Genomic DNA, 19,746 nt, shown 5'->3' on the forward strand with positions numbered 1-19,746 from the left:
GCGACATGCATCCCGCCCCACACACACACACATGCACAAAGAGACACACACACACACACACACAGACACACACACTTCCCCACTGCGAGTTTCTTTATTGCAAACACACATCAGCCGCAAGTTTGGAGGAGCTACTGGTTCACTCGTCTGCCACCAGGGATTATCTCTCTCTCTCTCTCTCTCTCTCTCTCTCTCTCTCTCTCTCTCTGCGATGTGTCTGTCTGTCTCCTTCTCCTGTCCTGTTCTGACTCCATATCTGTCTGTCTCTCTTCCAGCCCCTCATGCTGCATCGTGGCTCCCCCCCCCACTCACTCTTTGAATAATGAGAGAGAGAGAGGTGGGAGAGAGAAAGAGAGGTGAGAGAGAGACGGAATAAAGGACATTGGGCCTCATTATCCCAGGACCGATTCTCGCCAGTTCTCTAACTAATGTCATCCTTTTTACTCTCTCTCTCTCTCTCTCTCTCTCTCTCTCTCTGGCTCTTCTCATTCTCCCTGGGAGGGAAGGAAGGAGTGTGTGTTTGTATGTGGGAGGAGGCCTGTGTGTGTGTGTGTGTGTGTGTTTGTGTGTGTGTGTGTGTGTGTGTGTGTGTGTGTGTGTGTGTGTGTGTGTGTGTGTGTGTGTGTGTGTGTGTGTGTGCTCCTGTTTGTGAAAGAAAAATGGGGTGTTGAATGGGCATGCTTGAAGGAAGGTAGACATTTGCTTGTGTAATAAAGAGAACGATAGAGAGAGAGAGAGACATGGAGAGGTACAGAGAGATGTTGAGAGAGAGAGAGAGAGAGAGAGACAGTGTGGGTGTGTTTGCCGCTCGCCCACGGCCACACAGCCAGTTTGCGTGCGTCGTCCTCACAGCCTTTCAAGCTGTGCTTCTGAGGGAGAGGAGACGGGGGAGGAGGTGGAGGAGGAGGAGGAGGAGGGGGAGGAGGAAGAGGAGGAGGAGGAGGAGATGGGGGAGGAGGAGGAGGCGGAGGAGGAGCCGTGCAGAATGGGAGTACATTGAAAGAGAAGCCCTGGCTCGGCGGGGGCTGGCAGGTGGGCTCTAAGAGGTGTGCGGGGGCAAGCTCATTAGCAGAGCGGTGGGGGGGGGGCGGTGAGACGAATGAGGACTGGGTTGTGCAATGTTTATGGATGGGATTGAGAGGCGGCGGCGGTGAGGGGAGGGGCCTGGAGGTGACGAGAAAGGGAGGAAGGGGGCGCGGCCAGTGCTTGTGAAATGAAAATGGCTCTTTAGCAGAATCCAGGACACTTGAGCACAGCCTTGGATCAATGTCCTCCCCCCCCGCCTGATTTACAGGCTGAAAGCCTGTCAGAGGGGGGGGGGAGGACCAGAAAGGGGTGAGGAGGAATGTAAAGTGTGTGTGTCGGGAGGGTTCGGGGGGGGGGGGATTGGAGAAATAGATTGTTTTTGTGTGGGAGAGGTTTGGGCTCCAGACAGACGAGAAGAGACACTATGAGCTGAGACTGAAAAAGGGTGCTTCCAATGCGAGGTCTTTATGGGGGTGTGGGGGTGTGAGGGTGGAGTGTTTCACCCAGGGGAGACAGACCTGCTTTTCCTCTTTCTCCATAAATGTGTTTTTATGGAGGAGGTTTTTTAGGGGAGGCAGAGGAAGATGAATCCACCGCAGGAGGACATTGTCCTGGACGCCCTCCACGGCGGGAGAGGAGAGAGAGAGGGGGAACCGGGCTTTGGGGACCTCGGTTCTCCAGCCCTCCTTCCACCAGACAAAGTCAGAGTGTCAACAAAGGACGCTGTGTGTGGAGGAGGAGCGGTTGTTTTTGTAGTCAGGGGGAATTGGTCTTCACTGAGGGGGAGAGATGGATTAAGGAGGGAGGAGAGAGGAGACGACCACAGCATCTTGAAACATTCACTTTATATATACCGGCTATGAAATCCACCGTACAAACTCTATCTCACCTATTCTTCTGCTATCATCCTAACCTAATTGGACGGTGAAAGAAAAAAGCCTCCTGCCGAATGTGTAAGTCCCCTCAACTGTGTGGCTTAATTAACCGCGGCTCAGATGACTTCATCACTGTAGTCGAGTCATACGGCGGCTCCTCCACTTCATTATCTGTCACTCTCTCACTGCTCTGCTGTCGCGCTACGCACCTCGCGACCCGTCGGAGCCGAGACGTTACTGTCTCAACGGAACACACACTCACGCGCATGTGCTGCGCCCACGGCCACACACACACACACACAAACACACAAACACTTGGCAAAACTGATTTGGAGCTCTACCCTTCATCGAGTGTTTTATTCACTTTCTGTAATTTTTTCCGCGTGTGTGCACGGGAGTGCACGTGTGTGCACGTGGGTGCACGTGAGTGCAGGGGGGGGGGGTGATGGTGTGCCGGAGATGAGAGGAAGGGGGGCTGAGAGAGGAGGGGGGTGTTTTATTTTTATTTTGAGTGTTTAATGTATTAAAAGGGGCCGGGGTAATGAATTATAATCTTTAATGCAGAAACCGATCGATACCGTCAGAGCATAAATCAGCTTTTACTGAGAGACCCTGAGTCCCTTTAATACACTGGGAGGGAGAGAGGGGAGGGAGGGATAAAGAGGGAGGGTGGGAGAGAGAGCCGGTAAGGGGAGCGAGGGACAAAGGGTCTGAGTTTGAGGCCGAGAGACAGAATAAGAGATGGAGAGAGATGACAGAGTGCTGAGAAGAGGAGGGGAGGAGGGGTGGAAAGCAAAGGGATGCAAAATAAAATGGAAATAAAAGCTTGAGCAAATGGGAGGGAGAAAGAGAGAGCGAGAGAGAGAGGGGGGAGAGAGAATGAGAGGGAGAGGGGGGAGAGAGAGAGAAGGGGGGGAGAGAGAGAGAGAGGGAGAGAGAGGGGGGGGGGAGACTTAAGAGTTGAATGGAGCACCGATCACCTTTGGGGGGCCAACCTCATCGGGTAAAAGCCCGGGGAAGGCAGGCGAGACTTTTGACAGCTTTGTGGGGAGGGGTGGTGGTGGTGCTGGTGGTGGTGGTGGTGGTGGTGGTGTGTGTGTGCGTGTTTGTTATTCTCTTATTTGTTTTTCTCCACCTTAAATTGTATTGTGTTTCCTTTTAGCGATGCCCTTCCCCATTCAACCTCTGCCCCGGGAAAACACAAAGTATTAAGTGAATTACAAACACACACGCACGTACACACACAATCAATCTCACACACACACACACACACACACACACACACACACACACACACTCACACAGACACATACACAGAGCACACACAGGGCCAGCGGAGCCATTCACGGGATGGTTGCCGCGGTGTTCTTATGCATGTGTGTGTGTCTGTATTCGTGTGTGTGTGTATGCATGTGTGTGTGTGTTTGTGTGTGTGTTTGTGTGTGTGTGTGTATGTGTGTGTGTGTGTGTGTGTGTGTATGTGTGTGTGTGTGTGTGTGTGTGTGTGTGTGTGTGTGTGTGTGTGTGTTTGAATGTGTGAACGTGTTTGTGTGTGTGCCTGGGTGCACGTGTGTGTGCGTGTGTGTGTTTGTGTGCATGCGTGTCCGTCTGAGAGAGAGAGTCTGATGAATATGGATATTAGGGGGTTATTTATTAATGTGGTTATAAATACTTTTTTCTCTGATCAAAGAAATAAGTCTTGAGGGGGTTGTTTTTACATTCTGTCCTACTTAGCTCTTTAATCGCTGCTAATTAGATGGCATTTATTCATGTATGAGATCCTACATGCTTCACCTTAATAGGCAGTCAATAACCCTTATTTTATTGAATGTTTGAAAAGTTACTTTTTTGTATGTTCTGAGATAAAAATAATGTATTTGTGCTGAAAGTTTTCAGATTTGTGTATTTCATATAGAAAATAGATCAGCATGTCTTTATTATTCATGAAAATTAATACAATGGTATACAAAAGCCATGCACATAATAAATGTATGCCCTCCATTCGATACACAGTTAAGCCCATATAGGCCTAATAGGAGCTGTATGATTTACTATTCATCAAAAAGTACATTATAGGATGCATGCCGTTTCTATTCTTAACTATACTTACAAATAAAAAAAATAACATGATTCTGCTTTACAATACTGTGATTGGTTCTGAGAGCGATATATATACATTTCATTTATATTATGTTATCTGTAGTTTGAATTAATTTGATAGGGCGTACTGTATTACTGAATGTACTGTTTACTGTTGTTGTGAGTATGAATTAAATATAAAAGTATAAAATAAATTGTACGTAGAAGTTGTCATAATATTCACTCACAACACCGTGGTGGATATTGGGAGAATATCATTCTCTGATGTTTTTTGTTGGTTTTTCAAACCAAAATGACCGCCCTTCTTCAAAATTTTAATTAAATCAAGTCGACTCCACTCCACTTTTTAATCAGAGCTGTTGTTGTAGGAGCCAGGTGTTGAGCTAAATGGAGATTGCACTTGATCACAATGTTAGGATTGCACCATGTCAGCTCGCCGCTTGACTGCTGGTCAGAATGTTAATCACCGCTGGCCGAGTTTGCTTTGGCTACAGAATAGAAAACAATGAGATAGAAGGACAAGAATTGATTTTGTGTATGCCTTTAAACTCTATTTAAACAGGAGATTTTAATTGAGCAGACAAAAAAGCACGAAAGAGATGAGTGTATTACCGAAGCGTCCCTCCACCACTAACGTTCTCATCTCTTTAGCTGTTTTGTGTCAGTGTTTTAATTATCAATTAGCTTATCGGTCAGGTTTAAAAGTGGAGGTGCCAGCTGGTATCTCTCGGCCAAACTCCTTTTAACTCTCAGACGGAATTGCTCATCTCCTCTCAGCTGTAAGCTGGGCCATCCGCCTTATATTTTCATAAAAGAGGAAGAAAAAAAAGCCTATCATAAAAAAAACATATTTCGGAACTTTTTATTGCCCCTTAAAGGCCATATTTTAGACTGCTGCTTTGACAGAGGAATAATGCACAATAGACTGTGAGAGTGCTGCAAACAAAGTGTGTTGTGAAAGGTTTTCCAGACAACATTAAAGTGATCCTCCTGATGAAGACTGAAGGAGAGCTTGATGAAGTGAAGCTATTGTTTTGGAAATACCAAACGGTGAACGCCGCCTTGACCTGTCCCCAGCTCTCCACAGGTATCCTGGCAAACCTCTGTTTGATAGAAGGCCCGTCGCAACATTTCTCCCTGGTTTATAATCGGAAATCTCTTTTCAAAATAAATGTTACAAATATGTCAGTTCTAAAAATACGATTGATTTGATGAATTATTACATCTCCAAGGTCAGAAATGTGTAAAAGCAGGGAGGTTGTCTGATAACGAAGCAGGTCCAGGGCACTGTTATAAATGCGTCGCTTTGTTCTGACCGTTAGAACTCTACATTTGGTATTCCACTGGTTTATCTGTTTTCTTCCCCTTGAATTCAGTTTGAGCTTCTGCTGCCCGCTTATCTTTGGGACAGCCAGGGAATTGCTCGGTTATGGAATCACTTTACCACTCTAAAATAATACACCCACATAAACAAAGGTCACACAAATAAACAATGTATTTTTTTTATTAATTCACTGCTCCAGCTCTTCCGTTAATTCACTTATAATAATGCTGCCGAAATATACGCAAATGTTAATGACCAAAATAATCCTGATACGTTGTGTGTGTGTGTGTGTGTGTGTGTGTGTGTGTGTGTGTGTGTGTGTGTGTGTGTGTGTGTGTGTGTGTGTGTGTGTGTGTGTGTGTGTGTGTGGCACACAGCCTCTCCGAGGGCGGTGTCGCCAGCACCTTAGCATACTTCAACCTAACCCCTTGGCTGGCTCTCTGTCTGGAGGTGGTCTGTGAGGGTGTGAGTGTCTGTACGCGTGCATGCGTGTGTGTGTGCGTGTGCGTGCGTATGTCTGTGTATGTCTGTGTGCCTACGTGTAGGAGTGTGATTGTTCACTGTACTTATAATAAGCCTTGCAGCGGCTGTCGTGTCCAATATCTTGCCGTGCACTCACTCACTCTCTCACTCTCTCACTCTCTCACTCTAGTGGATCAAAAGTACCCCCCCTCCCCCCTATGCATCTCAATTGAGCACAAACACAGGGGTTGGCAGCTCAGAGAGAGACAGAGCAGGGGTGGGGAGACCTTTGATTAATGTCACCATGACAACTACATAATTCATGAATTGCATTAGTGCTTCATTTGCTATTTGCAAATCATAATTTAGGATGAGCGTGCAGAGGTGTGTGTGTGGGGGGGGGGGGTTTGTGTGTGTGTGTGCTTGAGGGTTGCTGTGTGTGTGTGTGTGTGTGTGTGTGTGTGTGTCTGTGTGGTACGGCTCTGCTCCTTAATGTCTCACCCACTTCTACATATACCCACACACCCGCCAACACCCCCACACACACCTACCCACACACATACAGGATCTTTCGGAGGTACATCCGTGTCCATATTTTGAGGAGAGGACAGTGTGAGCTCTTCTCCATCAGGGTTAATAAAGGGTCTCTCTGGTTGCCATGGACACATGCTGAGGGTCTGATCCTTTTGGAGAGCCTGTGTGCCCCCCCTCTCCCCCGTACACAAACACCTTCCCTCTTTTTGTTTGACTGTCTGACTGACGGGAGGCAGGACTCGAGAAAGGTTTATACCTAAACTGCCTATTACTAGAGTCGTCACTTAACAACTATAACTGGTTCTGCCTTTCAGCCACATGGATAATTGATTTGTTGTTGTTGATCTCTGTGTGTTTTTGTGTGTATGCGTGTGTCAGTGTGTGTGTGTGTGTGTGTGTGCGTGCGTGCGTGCGTGTGTCTCTCTGTGTCTATGTGTATGTGTGTGTGTTTGTTTGTGTGTGTGTTTATGTGTGTGAAAATTGATTTGAGAGGAATCCACGCAGGGCTTAAACATTTGATTGAGATGTTGGGATGTTTATTTATCTGGAATGCTTCAGGAATCCATCACCTGGACTGATGCTCGCATGTTGAATGGGTCTGAGTGTGCGTGTGTGAGAGAGTGAGACGCTGCTTACCATGTTGTATTCTGTGAATATATATAAACAAATGGCTCCTTCAAGGAGGCTTTGCTTGATGCCCTCACAGTAAAGACAGATCAAGATGAAGAGGTTGTTTTTAGAATGTTTAATGCAGCCTTTCAGGCTTTCGATGTGACACGTTATCTTCAGGATAGAAGACAATCCAAAGAACAACAACACTAGAGTTGGCGTTAACTGCAACCCTGGATCATTTTCTGCAATACAGATGTCGATTTAAAACGGGGTGAGACAAATCTTTCAAAAACAATCTGATGTCCGTATTTCTTTGAGTATATCCAGACAGCTGTTTTAATCCGATAAATATTTTGTTCTGTTCCCCTGAGGTGTAGATTAAAATTGCTGATACATCATGTTTTGCCTCTAGTAGTTTGAATCTCTCTATCTGTTTGTCTGTCTCTCTCACGCACACACACACACACACTAACACACACACAGACCTCAATACAGCTCTCTGGTTCTCTATAGAGAGGCGCGTGCCGCTGTCTACGAGGAGGTGTTATGTTTCTTAAAGTGGTGCAGAAGCCGTGCGTTGACCCAGGTCAATATTCATTCAAGTATTTCCACGTGTTGCTCAGCCTCTCCGCAGACAGGAGATGTTTGGCTGATGTGTTGGGGAAACGTTGTGATGCACAGGATGTTCAGAGCGCTCTCGCTGGGTGCACTTAACAGAGTTTCTCCCAGACTCCACCTTGTTCATCAGTTTATATTACTGCTCTACGTGCTGCGCATGCAACACATTTAGCATCTTCTACACAAACGCACAAACGCACGCAAACACGCACGCACGCCCTGCACGCGCACACTGACACACACACAAAAACACAGGCTATGCACCTCTACTCCCATTTGGCTGTCTCCCCTTCACTCCTCTGCCCCGTTCTCTCCCTCACCCATCCCTCCCTCCTCCCCCTCCTTCTCCTCCTCCTCCTCAAATCCTCCCTGGCTGCTGGTCACAGAGGGGACGCGGGGGGGCCTCCCGGGCTCCCAGGACGCAGTGGCGGCGGCCGGAGGGGCGGAGGCGGTGCGGAGGCGGAGGTCCCCGGGGCTGAACGACTGGGACAGGCCCAGGGAGCCGGCCCGGGCCAGGCCCAGGCCCCAGCCGTGGCGCGACCCCAGCTTCCGCCGCGCCATGGGGCCGGTGAGCAGCACCGGGGACCGGGGGGCCGAGATCTCCGTCTCCCCCAGCGGGGCCCTCCTGTTGGGGCACGGGGAGACGGGGGCGCTCAGGGGGTCTGGAGGACAGGCGGAGAGAGGGGAGAGAGTGGGAGATAGGGGGAGAGAGGGGGAGATAGGGGGAGAGATGGGGAGGTAGAGAGAGATAGTGGGAGGTAGGGGGAGATAGGGGGAGATAGAGGGAGATAGGGGGAGTTGAGGGGTGTAGGGGGAGGTAGGGGAGATAGGGGGTGATAGAGGGAGATAGGAGGAGGTGGGGGAGATAGGGGGATACAGGAAGGGAAAGGATGACAGAAAATTATTAGTCTTATTTTGTCTCAGTGGGATGATGATAGCTGCAGTGTTTTAATACCATTATGATCAGTAAGGAATTTCCAGAAAATATAGCAACGAAAGGCAGTATGTGTGAGTTAGTTCAAATGCTACCTAATTACTGCACAGCACTTGGTTTGGTTGGTGCACTGACTCCCGGGATATGAGGGTAAAATAGCTATTTATACCCTGATCTGTATAATAACCGCCTTTTATAACATTTAACGGCATCCTTGTAACATTTTCCAAGCGGGTTGAAAAAAATAAATTGCCCTGGTTTTCTCTCCTGAACCAGAAGGTTTGAGCCAATCACCAGCGAGAGGCTGAGAGAGTCGACTGCAATCCAACCTCCACCGAAAAACCCTCTCTTTTTTCTGCCAAGACGTGTGGAAGAGTTGAGACGAAGAAGCTGTCGAATTGGCTTTGGAGAAATATCTGCTGATTGTCCACTCTGCCCACCAGCCGGCGCCTGCTCTCGGGCTGATTGCTGCAATCTACCTTTCTGTGCCGTCCCCCCACCCTCCAGAAGCCCCACTCCAGCAGCAGCGCAGGGCTGGAGTGGGGGGCTGCTGCACAGGGCCTGGGGGACTGAGCAGCACGCCACCGCCAGCCAGACACACTTGGTAGTCATGAGTTGATTTGTATGCAAGCCGATATTTGCCTGATGGCGTCTGTGTGTTTGTGGGGGTGTTTGTGTATGTGTCTTAGTATGTGTGTCTGTGTGTGTCTGTGTGTGTCTGTGTGTGTGTGTGTGTGTGTGTGTGTGTGTGTGTGTGTGTGTGTGTGTGTGCGCGCGCGTGTGAGTGTGGAAGTTCATTCTATGTGGGCGTTTATAATAATAAAGTGCAGGGAGGCAGTATGCTGACTTTGACCACTTGTGTCTGTGCGTGTTTGTGGTTGTTTGCGTGCATAAGCTTCTGGGAGACCTATAGTGTGTGTGCATGTGTTGCAGGCACTTGTCTGTGCGTGTGCATGTGTATTTTTTGTGTATGTTGATGTGCCCGTTGCATGCATGTGTGTGTTTCTGTGTCCGTGCACGTGTGTGTGTGTGTGTGTGTGTGTGTGTGTGTGTGTGTGTGTGTGTGTGTGTGTGTGTGTGTGTGTGTGTGTGTGTGTGTAATGTGTATGTGTGTGTGCTGCATGCATGTGTGTGTGTGTGTGTGGGCTTGTCTTACCAGCCTGCAGTGTGTGTGTGTATGCAGCCGGGTGGGCCAGGTTCTCCACGCTCCCCCCCGTGGTGAAGAGGGCGCGGCCCTCCCGGCTCGCCCCCCCCGCCCGCGGCTCGCCCCCCCCGCCCGCGGCTTGATCAGCTTCTTCATCCTGTCTGCGATCCAGTTGGACTTCCTGTGGGAGAGCATCGATGGACGACATAGATAATGGGTTCACGAGAACAGGATGCATTCTGGGAATTGGGATGTGTGTGTCCGAGTGTGTGTGTGTTTGCGTGTGTGTGTCCGTTTGTGTGTGTGTGTGTGTGTGTCCCTGTGTTTGTCCATGTGTGTGTGTGTGTGTGTGTGTGTGTGTGTGTGTGTTCGTGTGTGTGTGTTTGTGTTTGTGTCTGTGTATGTGTCCATGTGTGTGTGTATCCCTGTGTGTGTATCCCTGTGTGTGTGTGTGTGTGTGTGTGTTTCTTCTCGTGAGTGTATTTGCGTGTGCACACATTACTGCACTGAACTCTCCTTCAGACCACTGACCAGATCTTGGCATCTTGTATTTGGCCGGTCGGTGGAAAGGAAAACAATCAATAAAACATTGCCGTAAAATCTGCGTGTGCGGATTTATGCTGATGTAAATGAGGGTTGTTAATCAGAGTTGTGTCTCACTTGGCCTTGCTGGTGGGGGAGGCCCCGGCGGGCTCCAGGACCCGGTACTGGTCCATGATCTTCTCCACAAGCTTCTGCTTCTCGCGGCGCAGCTCCCCCAGCTTCTCCCTGGAGGAGGAGGGACACGGGGGGGGGGGGGGGGGGCACAGCCGGGAGGGGGATTGAGTGATGATGACGGTTCTTATGCAGGCATTCATCATTAGAGCGATAAAATGGGATTATTATGCAGCAAAGGCGTGTGTGCGTTCGACTGCCTCTCTCTCTTTCTCTCTCTCTCTCTCTCTCTTGAGTTAGTGTGTCTAACACTGCATTACATCACATTGTTCTTAAGTGTCGCCTGCAACACCCGGTGTTTCAGGTTGTTGTCTAACACTTGGTCAGTTCCCGGGGCCTTGATGTACTTAGTTAAAGGTGACATATTATACCACCAGATGTGAGTGTGATTTGCCGTTACAATCCGTTTTTTAAAATCTGCCACTTCTGACATCACAAGGGGGCGTGTCCACCTAGATGTGTGCTGTATGGATCAGTCCGCCAGCCTATCCAGTGGTCTGTAACGTTGCTCATATATCCGTCATACATCTAGGTGGACACGACCACTTGTGATGTCAGAAGAGGCAGATTTCAAAATGTCTTGTCAGGGCTAATCACACTCACACCTGCTGCACCGTAGCACAAAATTCTGATTGTGTCTGTGTGGACGCCTTGCGGCAAACCCTCTCTTTATTGGCTTTTCCTAGAACGGCAGTCTTCCGCTACTGGGACAGAAATATGACCAACTCTGAGACGTTGTAGACAAAGTGTTCTGTTGTTCTTTTCAAAATTAAATTGAATTTCCTGCTTCGAGGAAAACAATCTCGAAAGATTTCCCCTTCTGAAGCACGTCCGTCTATGAAGAACGCTCCAATGTTCCCCAGCACGGCCCTATTTATCCTACAGGGGTTTCAGCTTTGGCTGCTGCGCTCTCAGCCCTCCTGTCCGTCCGCGACATCTTCGGTTACGCACGCTTTCTTAAAGATTCTATATCATGTTTTTTTTAGGGTTAATAATTGCATTTGGGGGTACTTCTAGAATAGGGTTACATGCCTGTATGTTGAAAATACCACTTATTATTCTCACACTGTTTATTCCTGCAAAACCAATTTCAGCGTCTCTTTTTTTTAATGTGCGTGTGCCTGCACATTCAACCCCCTCGAGAAATTGTAAACATGGCGGGCAGCCGGGAGGCGGGACTTCTGCGCTTTAGCACTGCCACTGCACAGTCTGAAGTCACAATGTATGGAAGTAAAGTTTGAGCACAAACGAGCTGTTTCACGCACTTATTGAGGGGGGCTCTCGGTGTGCACGAATACTCCCCCTGGCTCTGACTAAGAGTTTCCTCATGTATACACATGTCAAATAACAGCCTAAAGCAAAAGGGAAAAGTCGGAAAAACAATCAAATCTGTACTTTTCAGTAAACCTTGCACGTGCTGTAGGTATGATTTGAGGGTGTTAAAAGAGAAAGAGAAGAAACAAGTGGAAGAGAGAGCACCATTTTGAAACTATCCCAAAAAACGTTCCCTCCCTCCCTCTGCCTCCTCCTCCATCCCTACGTACCTCCGTCATCTAGTCGCATTCACCTGTGAATGACAGACGAACCACTCGCGGAATCCACACCTGATTAGTGAGAAATGAGCCGGGAGGTTTCCAAAATCACACGGAGGCAGGAGCAGTAAACCCCAAGTGGGTATTCTCACAGAACATTTCACTCACTTATATATGACAGATGGCCGTGCCATAGCTCTTCAGTAGTGCCTTAAAGCCCAACAGCATGCCAGGCGCGGATTGTGGTATATTTGAAGCGCGACCCAAAAAAGAATTGGAACGGTCTCTCTATAAGGGAGAGAGCACACAGAGTGTGTATGGCCAGCCTGGATGCTCTCTGCATCATATGGGACTCAAGGCTATTTTGGATGAGAGAATTCAACAACATAATCTCTGGTGGGTCCCGACGCGGCCGTGCTTCTGCCTGTAGCCCTGGCAGTCAGAGGTGGTATGAATGTTATTTTAGGGCGTTCTCTGACTGCGCGTTAAAGCTGATACTGATAACTGATGTATACACGCTGTTTACATGCTGTGTACAAGACATTATAACTCGGGATTAGTGGCTTGCATTAGAGCGATGCAAAATGTGTGATTAAAGTTATTTGTTTATTTTTTTGGCATTTGCATTGTTGTTTTCATTTCATTTTAAGGAAAAATTGAGGAATTTATTATTCTGAACCCTGCTGCGTTAATGAATAACCAATTTCTCAGGCCAGCTGTAGAAGCGTAATCATTTGAATTGCTCATCAGACAAATTTGCTGAGAAGAGGCCATTCACCGTTTTGTTTGTTTTGATATCTGACTGTTCAAGCTCTCTTGATGAATCCTCCAAATCCCTGCTAATTGAGTTGGAATTTCAACAACACATTCGTTGAGACCTCTGGAAAAAATATAGCAAGTGGGACGGCGAAACAGGAAGCAGATGGGAAAGGGAGTCCAGTTTTGAGGCAGTGATTGGACCCGACTCAACTCAATTAACACTGGCACTTAACTCGACACGAGCTGGACTCAAACAGGCGAACCGAGCAATGTGTTCTTTTTACGTACATAGAAATTTAAATAGACAAGAACTAATCTATATGGGATATTGCACACATTGCACTTTTGCCTTTCTCGGGAGGCAATTTATAATCTCATCATATGCAAGAATAGGAAAATACATTGCATTTTTGCTCGCACAGGTTGCTTTTTCTCATCCAATAACTACCTCCCACTCATGGCCTCTGCCTCTGCGCAGTCCACTAGTTACTATGGAGAACAATAGCAGAGAGAGGCCATAGGGAGGAGCCCAGGCACCTATCAACAACGCTAAAGCATTAAAGCACACATCTCACACTGAAGTGTTTATGTGTGTGTTTTGTGTGTGTGCGTTTGTTTGTGCTTGTATCTGTGTGTGTGTGTGTGTGTGTGTGTGTGTGTGTGTGTGTGTGTGTGTGTGTGTGCGCGTGTGCGCGCGTGCAGGTTGGGGCTTGTGTCAGTATCTGTGTGCGTGCGTTTGTGTGCGTGCACGCATGCAAGTTCAGGATGGTATCAGTGTGTTTGTGCGTGCATGTGTTTGTGTGCATAGAGTGTGCATTTGGGGGCTTGTGTCCGCATCTGTGTGCGTGCTTGCGTGTGCGTGCGCACATGCAGGTCCGTGCTTGTGTCAGTGTGCGCGACTGTGTGTACTGACTGGTACTCGCGCTGCTGTGTGTGATGCTGGTCACGGCGTTCAAGGCTCTGCTCCAGTAGAGAGTGGTTCTCCTTCAGCAGACTCTGGCTCTGCTCCACCAAGTGGCGGTTCTCCTCCTCCATGTTCCCCTTCAGCTGGGTCAGCAGCTAGACACACACACACACACACACACACACACACACACACACACACACAGGGGCGTAGGTGTAATGCCAGTTGCAGTAACCAGATTAAATGCTTGAGTGAGATTTATGTCTGTACTTTTGTGTTTTAGTGCATGGTCTCCAGCTTCCCAGAGACCCAGTTTTGACAAGAAGACGTGCATAAATGTGAGTTTTTTCCATGCATGGCTTTGCATGGGATGTAAGTGACCTTTTTAAAGAGCTACTATGCATATTGCTTGGTTTGTGGGTTTGCTGCCTCCTAAAGCTCGGAAAAAATTTAATAGAATTGTTGTTTTTCTGATAAAAAGCATCACTACTTTATTATTTACTGCATTAACCATTTTAATGCTTCTCATTAATTGGGGTATGGTTGGGTTCTGAAATACTTTATTTTAGGTTGGCTGCGAGCCACCAACCCTTTTGAGATGTTGTGCGTCGAAGACTTGGTCTTAACCATGGTCCATAGCTGTGTGTGTTGCATGCATATCTGCGTGTGTGTGTGAGCATGTGCGTGTGTGCGCTTGTATGTGTGTCTGTATGTTTGTGTGTCAGTGTGTGTGTGTTTGCGTGCATGTGTGTGTTCGTGCGTGCGTGCGAGCGTGCGTGCGTGCGTGCGTGCGTGCGTGCGTGCGTGCGTGCGTGCGTGTGCGCGTGTGTACGCGTGCGTGCGTGTGTGTGTGTGTGTGTGTGGTTTTGGGGGTACCTGGTACTGGCTGGTGAGCCGCACGTTGCAGAGGTCCAGGTTCTGGTTGCTCTCCCTCAGGGTGCTGGCCTCCCCCTCCAGCCGAGTCCTCTCCAGCAGAGCCGCCCTCAGCTCCCCCCTCAGCACCGAGCCCTGGGCCAGCAGCTCAGCCTGGGCCGCCAGCCACTCTCGCTGCTGGGCCTGCATTCTGGAGAACCACACCACGCTGCCTCACAATCCCTCTTTCACTTTTTATTAGAAGGCCGACTTCCTACATAAAAAAAAAAATAATGATAATAATTTGGCAATCATTGCGCTGATACTTTCAAAAGAGATTGGCTGATTGGCTGATTGCAACTAATCAATAAAGATGGGTTGCTTCTCTGGATTTACATATGGCCTGACTGAGTATTTGTTTGGAAGGGAACTGCCTGGGAAAAAAAAGCCGTTGGATTTGACATTTATGCCTCCTATAATGGGACTCTTTGAGAACAACTGACAGAGCACTCCAAAAGACATAAATGACGCAACAGGGGACCTTTGAAATTAGAGAAGCCTCTTACTTAAAGACCAGTGGGAGCCAGGATCTCGTTTTAAAACACCTGCCAAACGTGGGATACTGGAGGTCACCGTAAGACTTGCCATAGTGTTTTCAGTTTTAAAGTTTAATATTTAAATTCTTCTGATTTGTTTAGTAAACCATACACACTATAAACCTTGTGTGTCAGTGTCTTTAATTTGTCTTTAACAGAAAAACATTTGAAGTGCCACAGCACCACAACAGCGATGCCCTTACTGGTATGCTGGAATGAATGTTGAAACACAACCATTCACAAATTGCGAGAAACTGCCGATAGTAATGCCCAGCCCCCATGCTAAGCAACCGTGATAGCTCAGCTAAAGCCCCCTTCAGATGATGAGAGCTAGCTCTGCGCTAGAGCTACCATTCTTATATACAGCGTTTAAGGCCAACAATGCGCTAAGCTACCTTTGGGGCACCGCACAAAATTGCCAGAAATTCCTGGAAATTGCCGCTAGAGCAGAACATCTTTTGCACTCAACTTTGACCGTGTTGGCGCTGACCTTTGTAAAGAGGGACCAATGAGATAACAGCTGTATGTGATGGAGGCGGAAGTGACACAGAAGAAGAATGGAAGAAAAGCTAGTACAACTCTGTGTCTCTGAGTTACCGGACTGTAAAACACCACCCTAAAAATGTATTGTGATATTATATAAGAAAGCAGGGTTTGTAAAAGGCATATCATTTATGAATTCAGCTTAATGCAATGCTGAAGTTTGCTTAGCTGTACGTTGCTATGGGGGTTGCTTTGCCAGGTATCACAAGCATAGCTTGGCTAGGAAAACGTTTGCTTAGCAACAGTTTATACACATATTCCAGTGTCTCAGAACATATCAGTGATACATAAGTGCTCTATTAATAAAGTTGCCTTGCCTGGCATTGAATTTCCTACACATACAACGTTTACCTGCGCTGAGCTCTTGCCACGGGAAGGGGGCTTATTGGAGGTGCCAGGGCAGAGTGTTTTCTCCCTGATCGCGTGAAGGGGGCTTCACCCTGACCCCGGCCCTTCTCTGCGAGGTGCGTTTGCATCGTGAGAAGCTACGCACTCACGCCCTGACAGCGGCCCGCTGTACAGCCCTAACCCACCGGCGACCACCGTGGTGTCAGTCGGACATTGTTCACCGTATGCTGGGATACAGCTGTTAAACTTAGCACATACACAATCACACACACACCAACATACACACATACATACACACCTACACACACAAACACACACCCACACATCAACACACACACACGCATGTACACACACACACACCAACATACACACATCCATACACGCGCACACACACCAACACACACACACACACACCAACAAACACATGCACACACACACACACACCAACATGCACACATACATACACACGCACAAACACCAACACACACACACCAACGCCCCTCCCAAGGCCGGAGTGACATCTCCCTTGGGGGGTGCAGAGATACTGCAGAGGGGGCGCAGGGGGACGGGATCCAAGTGAGGAGTTACCGTATCGCAGTGACAGGAAGAGCTAGCATATTGTGTACAGAAAAACAACAACAGGTGGAACAACAAATTAGAAACGTGTTTCACACCCGAGCTGTAAAGTGATGCAATTGAAACGACGGCCCAGGCTGCGTGTGCACGAGGTGTCATGCAGAACTTCATACCCGCCGTCGGAGAACTGCAAGGGCCGCCCTGAGGCACGCGGCGTGTGTTCAGGGCCCTCGCACGCACCTCTGAAATGTCGGAGCTCCGCGGGTCGAGTGCACAAACTGCCTGTCTGCGGCGGCGTTACGGATAATGGCGGCTATAAACGCCCTGGCCGTGGGTGCACTGTCAGCGCACTTCACAAACAGTTTATCACGGCAACTATAAATTCGACTTTGAAAGAAATGCGAGAAGAGAAACCTCTGCTCTACAGGTTGACAGCAAAACTGACAGCAAAAAGGACTCTCCTTTAATAGCTGTTGTGCCAAACATTGACGGAAATGTTATTTTCTGAGCGAGAGATGCATTGATTGGATTTGATTTGAGTGATGCATGTTTGTACATCATGAAACAATTACAATAACTCTTCGGTTGAAAGAGTGTGTGTGTGTGTGTGTGTGTGTGTGTGTGTGTGTGTGTGTGTGTATGTGTGTGTGTGCGTGTGCGTGCGTGCGTGTGTGTGTGTGTACATGTTTACAGTTGGCGTGTGTGTTTTACAACCAGCGCTCTGATCATTTTACAGTAATTCACCTTTCATAGTCTTCTGTTATCCTCTCCAGCTCCCGCTCTTTCTCTGCCCTCCTTTTCTCCTCTGCGTCCATCTGCTCCCTCCTCACCCTCGTCTCCCTCGCCCGCTCTTCCAGCTGTGCGCGGCCGTCCAGCAGCTCCTTGTACCTTCGGGTTAAGACTCAGCCTATAAGATCCCACTGTGGCCTTCACACAAACCCGACTAAAATGTTATGATAGGAAGAGAGAAACATATTGCCAGTGTATTTGTGTGTGTGTTTGTGTGTTGTGTGTGTGTGTGTGTGTGTGTGTGTGTGTGTGTGTGTGTGTGTGTTGATGTGTGTGGGTGTGTGTGTTTGTGAGTGTGTGTGTGTGTGTGTTTGTGATTGTGTGTGTGTTTGTGTTGGTGTGTGAGCATACGGTTGATGTGTGTTGGTGTTTGTGTGTGTGTGTGTGTTGGTGTGTGTCTGTCTGTCTGTCTATGTGTGTGTGTGTGTGTGTCTTTCTGTCTGTGTGTATGTGTGTTTGCGTGTGCATGCTTGTGTGAATGTCTGTGTGTGTGTTGTATGCGTGTCGGTGCATGTGTGGGTTTTGTGCGTGCGTGTGTGCGTGTGTGGGTTTTGTGTGTGCGTGCGCGTGTGTGTGTGTGTGTGTGTGTGTGTGTGTGTGCATGCGCGTGTGTGTGTATGTGTGTGTGTGTGTGTGTGTGTGTGTGTGTGTGTGTGTGTGTGTGTGTGTGTGTGTGTGTGTGTGTGTGTGTGTGTGTGCGCACCTGGCCTCAAGCTCCCTGTGCGCCCCCTCCAGGCTGCGGCTGGACGTCCTCAGCTGGGAGTGTTTTTCCAGCAGCTCCTCAAGCTCCGCCTCCTGCCGCTGCTGCAGTGCTGCCATTCGCTCCTGGTCCCGCCGCATGGCGTCTGTCCGGGCGCGGGACTCCTCCCTCTCACGGGCCCACACTTTGGACTCCGCCTCCAGGGCAGCGCACCGGGCCTCGCTGTCGCTGCAGCGAGCCAGCACTGTTGCATGCTGGGAGCTGAGCGTGCCATGGTCCACCTGCAGGTGTAGGTGGGCGTGGTTAATGGATGTGTGGGTCATGTTTTTAGGGTTTTAGTATGATCCAGCTCCACATGGTTCCCTGGCTGTGTGCGTACTGACTGAATGTTAGCCATCATGTGCTAGCTGTGTTGTAGCATACTGATGTCTTTGCACCATACATCATACATCTGTGTGAGCTGTACACACACTTGAGTTAGATTTGCCTTAGCTATAGGCTAAATAGATAGGATAGATAACAACTTTATTAATACCCTGGAGGGGGCATACCTTTGTTACAGCAGCCAAGCAGTAGTGGAAAACAGGATAAGGTACAATACAATAAAAATAAAAAGTACTAATGAAAACAGAAAAAGACGATGAATTAAATGCTAAAGTAAAGACAAACAGAACAAACAGGTTAAACAAAACAGACGGTATAAACAAAATTACGATTAAATTATAAAGTGTAAAGAGCAAAGGGTAAATTATAAAGTAGCTTAGTACCAGTACCAGTATATTGAAATGTATAAACGCCAATGTAAACAAGAGAAGTGGCCCATTGATCAAGTATATGTATATGTATATATATATATATATATGTTTGTCTAGCTGTGTTCACACACACACCCCCTTGAGCACGCTTAGTTATAGCTACGTGCTAGCTGTGTTCCAGCCATGCATACAGGGGCTCACCTGTAGCTGGGTGTGGTAGACGCTGCGCGGGCTCACCTGTAGCTGGGTGTGCAGCGTCTGCAGCTTGGTGCAGGAGTCCTGCAGGCTGAGGGCGTGGCGCCTCGAGGCCTCCAGCTCCTCCCTGACGCGGTCGCAGGCCTCCTGGGTCCGGGTCGCCCTGAACAACAAGGCCTCTCTCTCCGCCAGCAGCACAGCCTGCTGGGTAGAGCCAGGGAGGGGAGAGAGGGGGGTGGTGCTGTCAGGGTCTCTCTCTCTCTCTCTCTCTCTCTCTCTCTCTCGCTCTCTCTCTCGCTCTCTCTCTCTCTCGCTCTCTCTCTCTCTCTCTCTCTCTCTCTCTCTCTCTCTCTCTCTCTCTCTCTCTCTCTCTCTCTCTCTCTTGGGATCCCTCGTCCTAACAGAGTTATTAATTATGTATTTTTGAGCAACACAGTGCATGAACCACCTAACCCTCAACAGATTTAGCGTGGATTTGTGCTTTCTGAGGCGTAAAACCGCTAAACCCCTGATAGTGTTAGCAGTGTTTTCTCAACAGAAATTATAAAAACACAACTCTGACAGTGAAGTGTCACTCTGACTTAGCGAGTCAAACAGCAATACAATAAGAATTAACTTCTGAGTGTTTGTGTGCGTATGTGCTTGCGCGTGTGTGTGTGCTACTTGCGCATGTGTGTGTGCGTGTGCGCACGAGTGTGTGTGCGTGCGTGTATGTGTGTGCGTGTGTGTGCGCGTGTGTGTGTGTGTGCGTGCGTGTGTGTGCATAGTGTTTTGGGGGCAACAGGAGCAGAGAAGATAAGCAGAAGAAGCTGTCACCGTGGTAACGTTTCAAAAGGTGTTGAGAGGAGATAGAC

General features: G+C 48.4%; 1 protein-coding gene across 1 annotated transcript in view; it reads right to left on the reverse strand.

The window, feature by feature from the left end:
* Positions 1-7,070: 7,070 nt before the first annotated feature.
* The window catches only part of ccdc88b (coiled-coil domain containing 88B), a 47,918-nt gene continuing 35,242 nt past the window's right edge, over positions 7,071-19,746 (reverse strand). Inside the window, 9 exon segments of the mRNA XM_079745298.1 lie at positions 7,071-8,213; positions 9,642-9,759; positions 9,762-9,810; positions 10,290-10,397; positions 13,548-13,693; positions 14,415-14,601; positions 17,198-17,341; positions 17,946-18,223; positions 18,935-19,096. Coding sequence (XP_079601424.1) covers positions 7,843-8,213; positions 9,642-9,759; positions 9,762-9,810; positions 10,290-10,397; positions 13,548-13,693; positions 14,415-14,601; positions 17,198-17,341; positions 17,946-18,223; positions 18,935-19,096 — 1,563 coding nt within the window. The 3' untranslated portion in view covers positions 7,071-7,842.

This window comes from Pollachius pollachius (assembly GCF_949987615.1).
Source record: "Pollachius pollachius genome assembly, chromosome: 10".
Taxonomy (NCBI): Eukaryota; Metazoa; Chordata; class Actinopteri; order Gadiformes; family Gadidae; genus Pollachius; species Pollachius pollachius.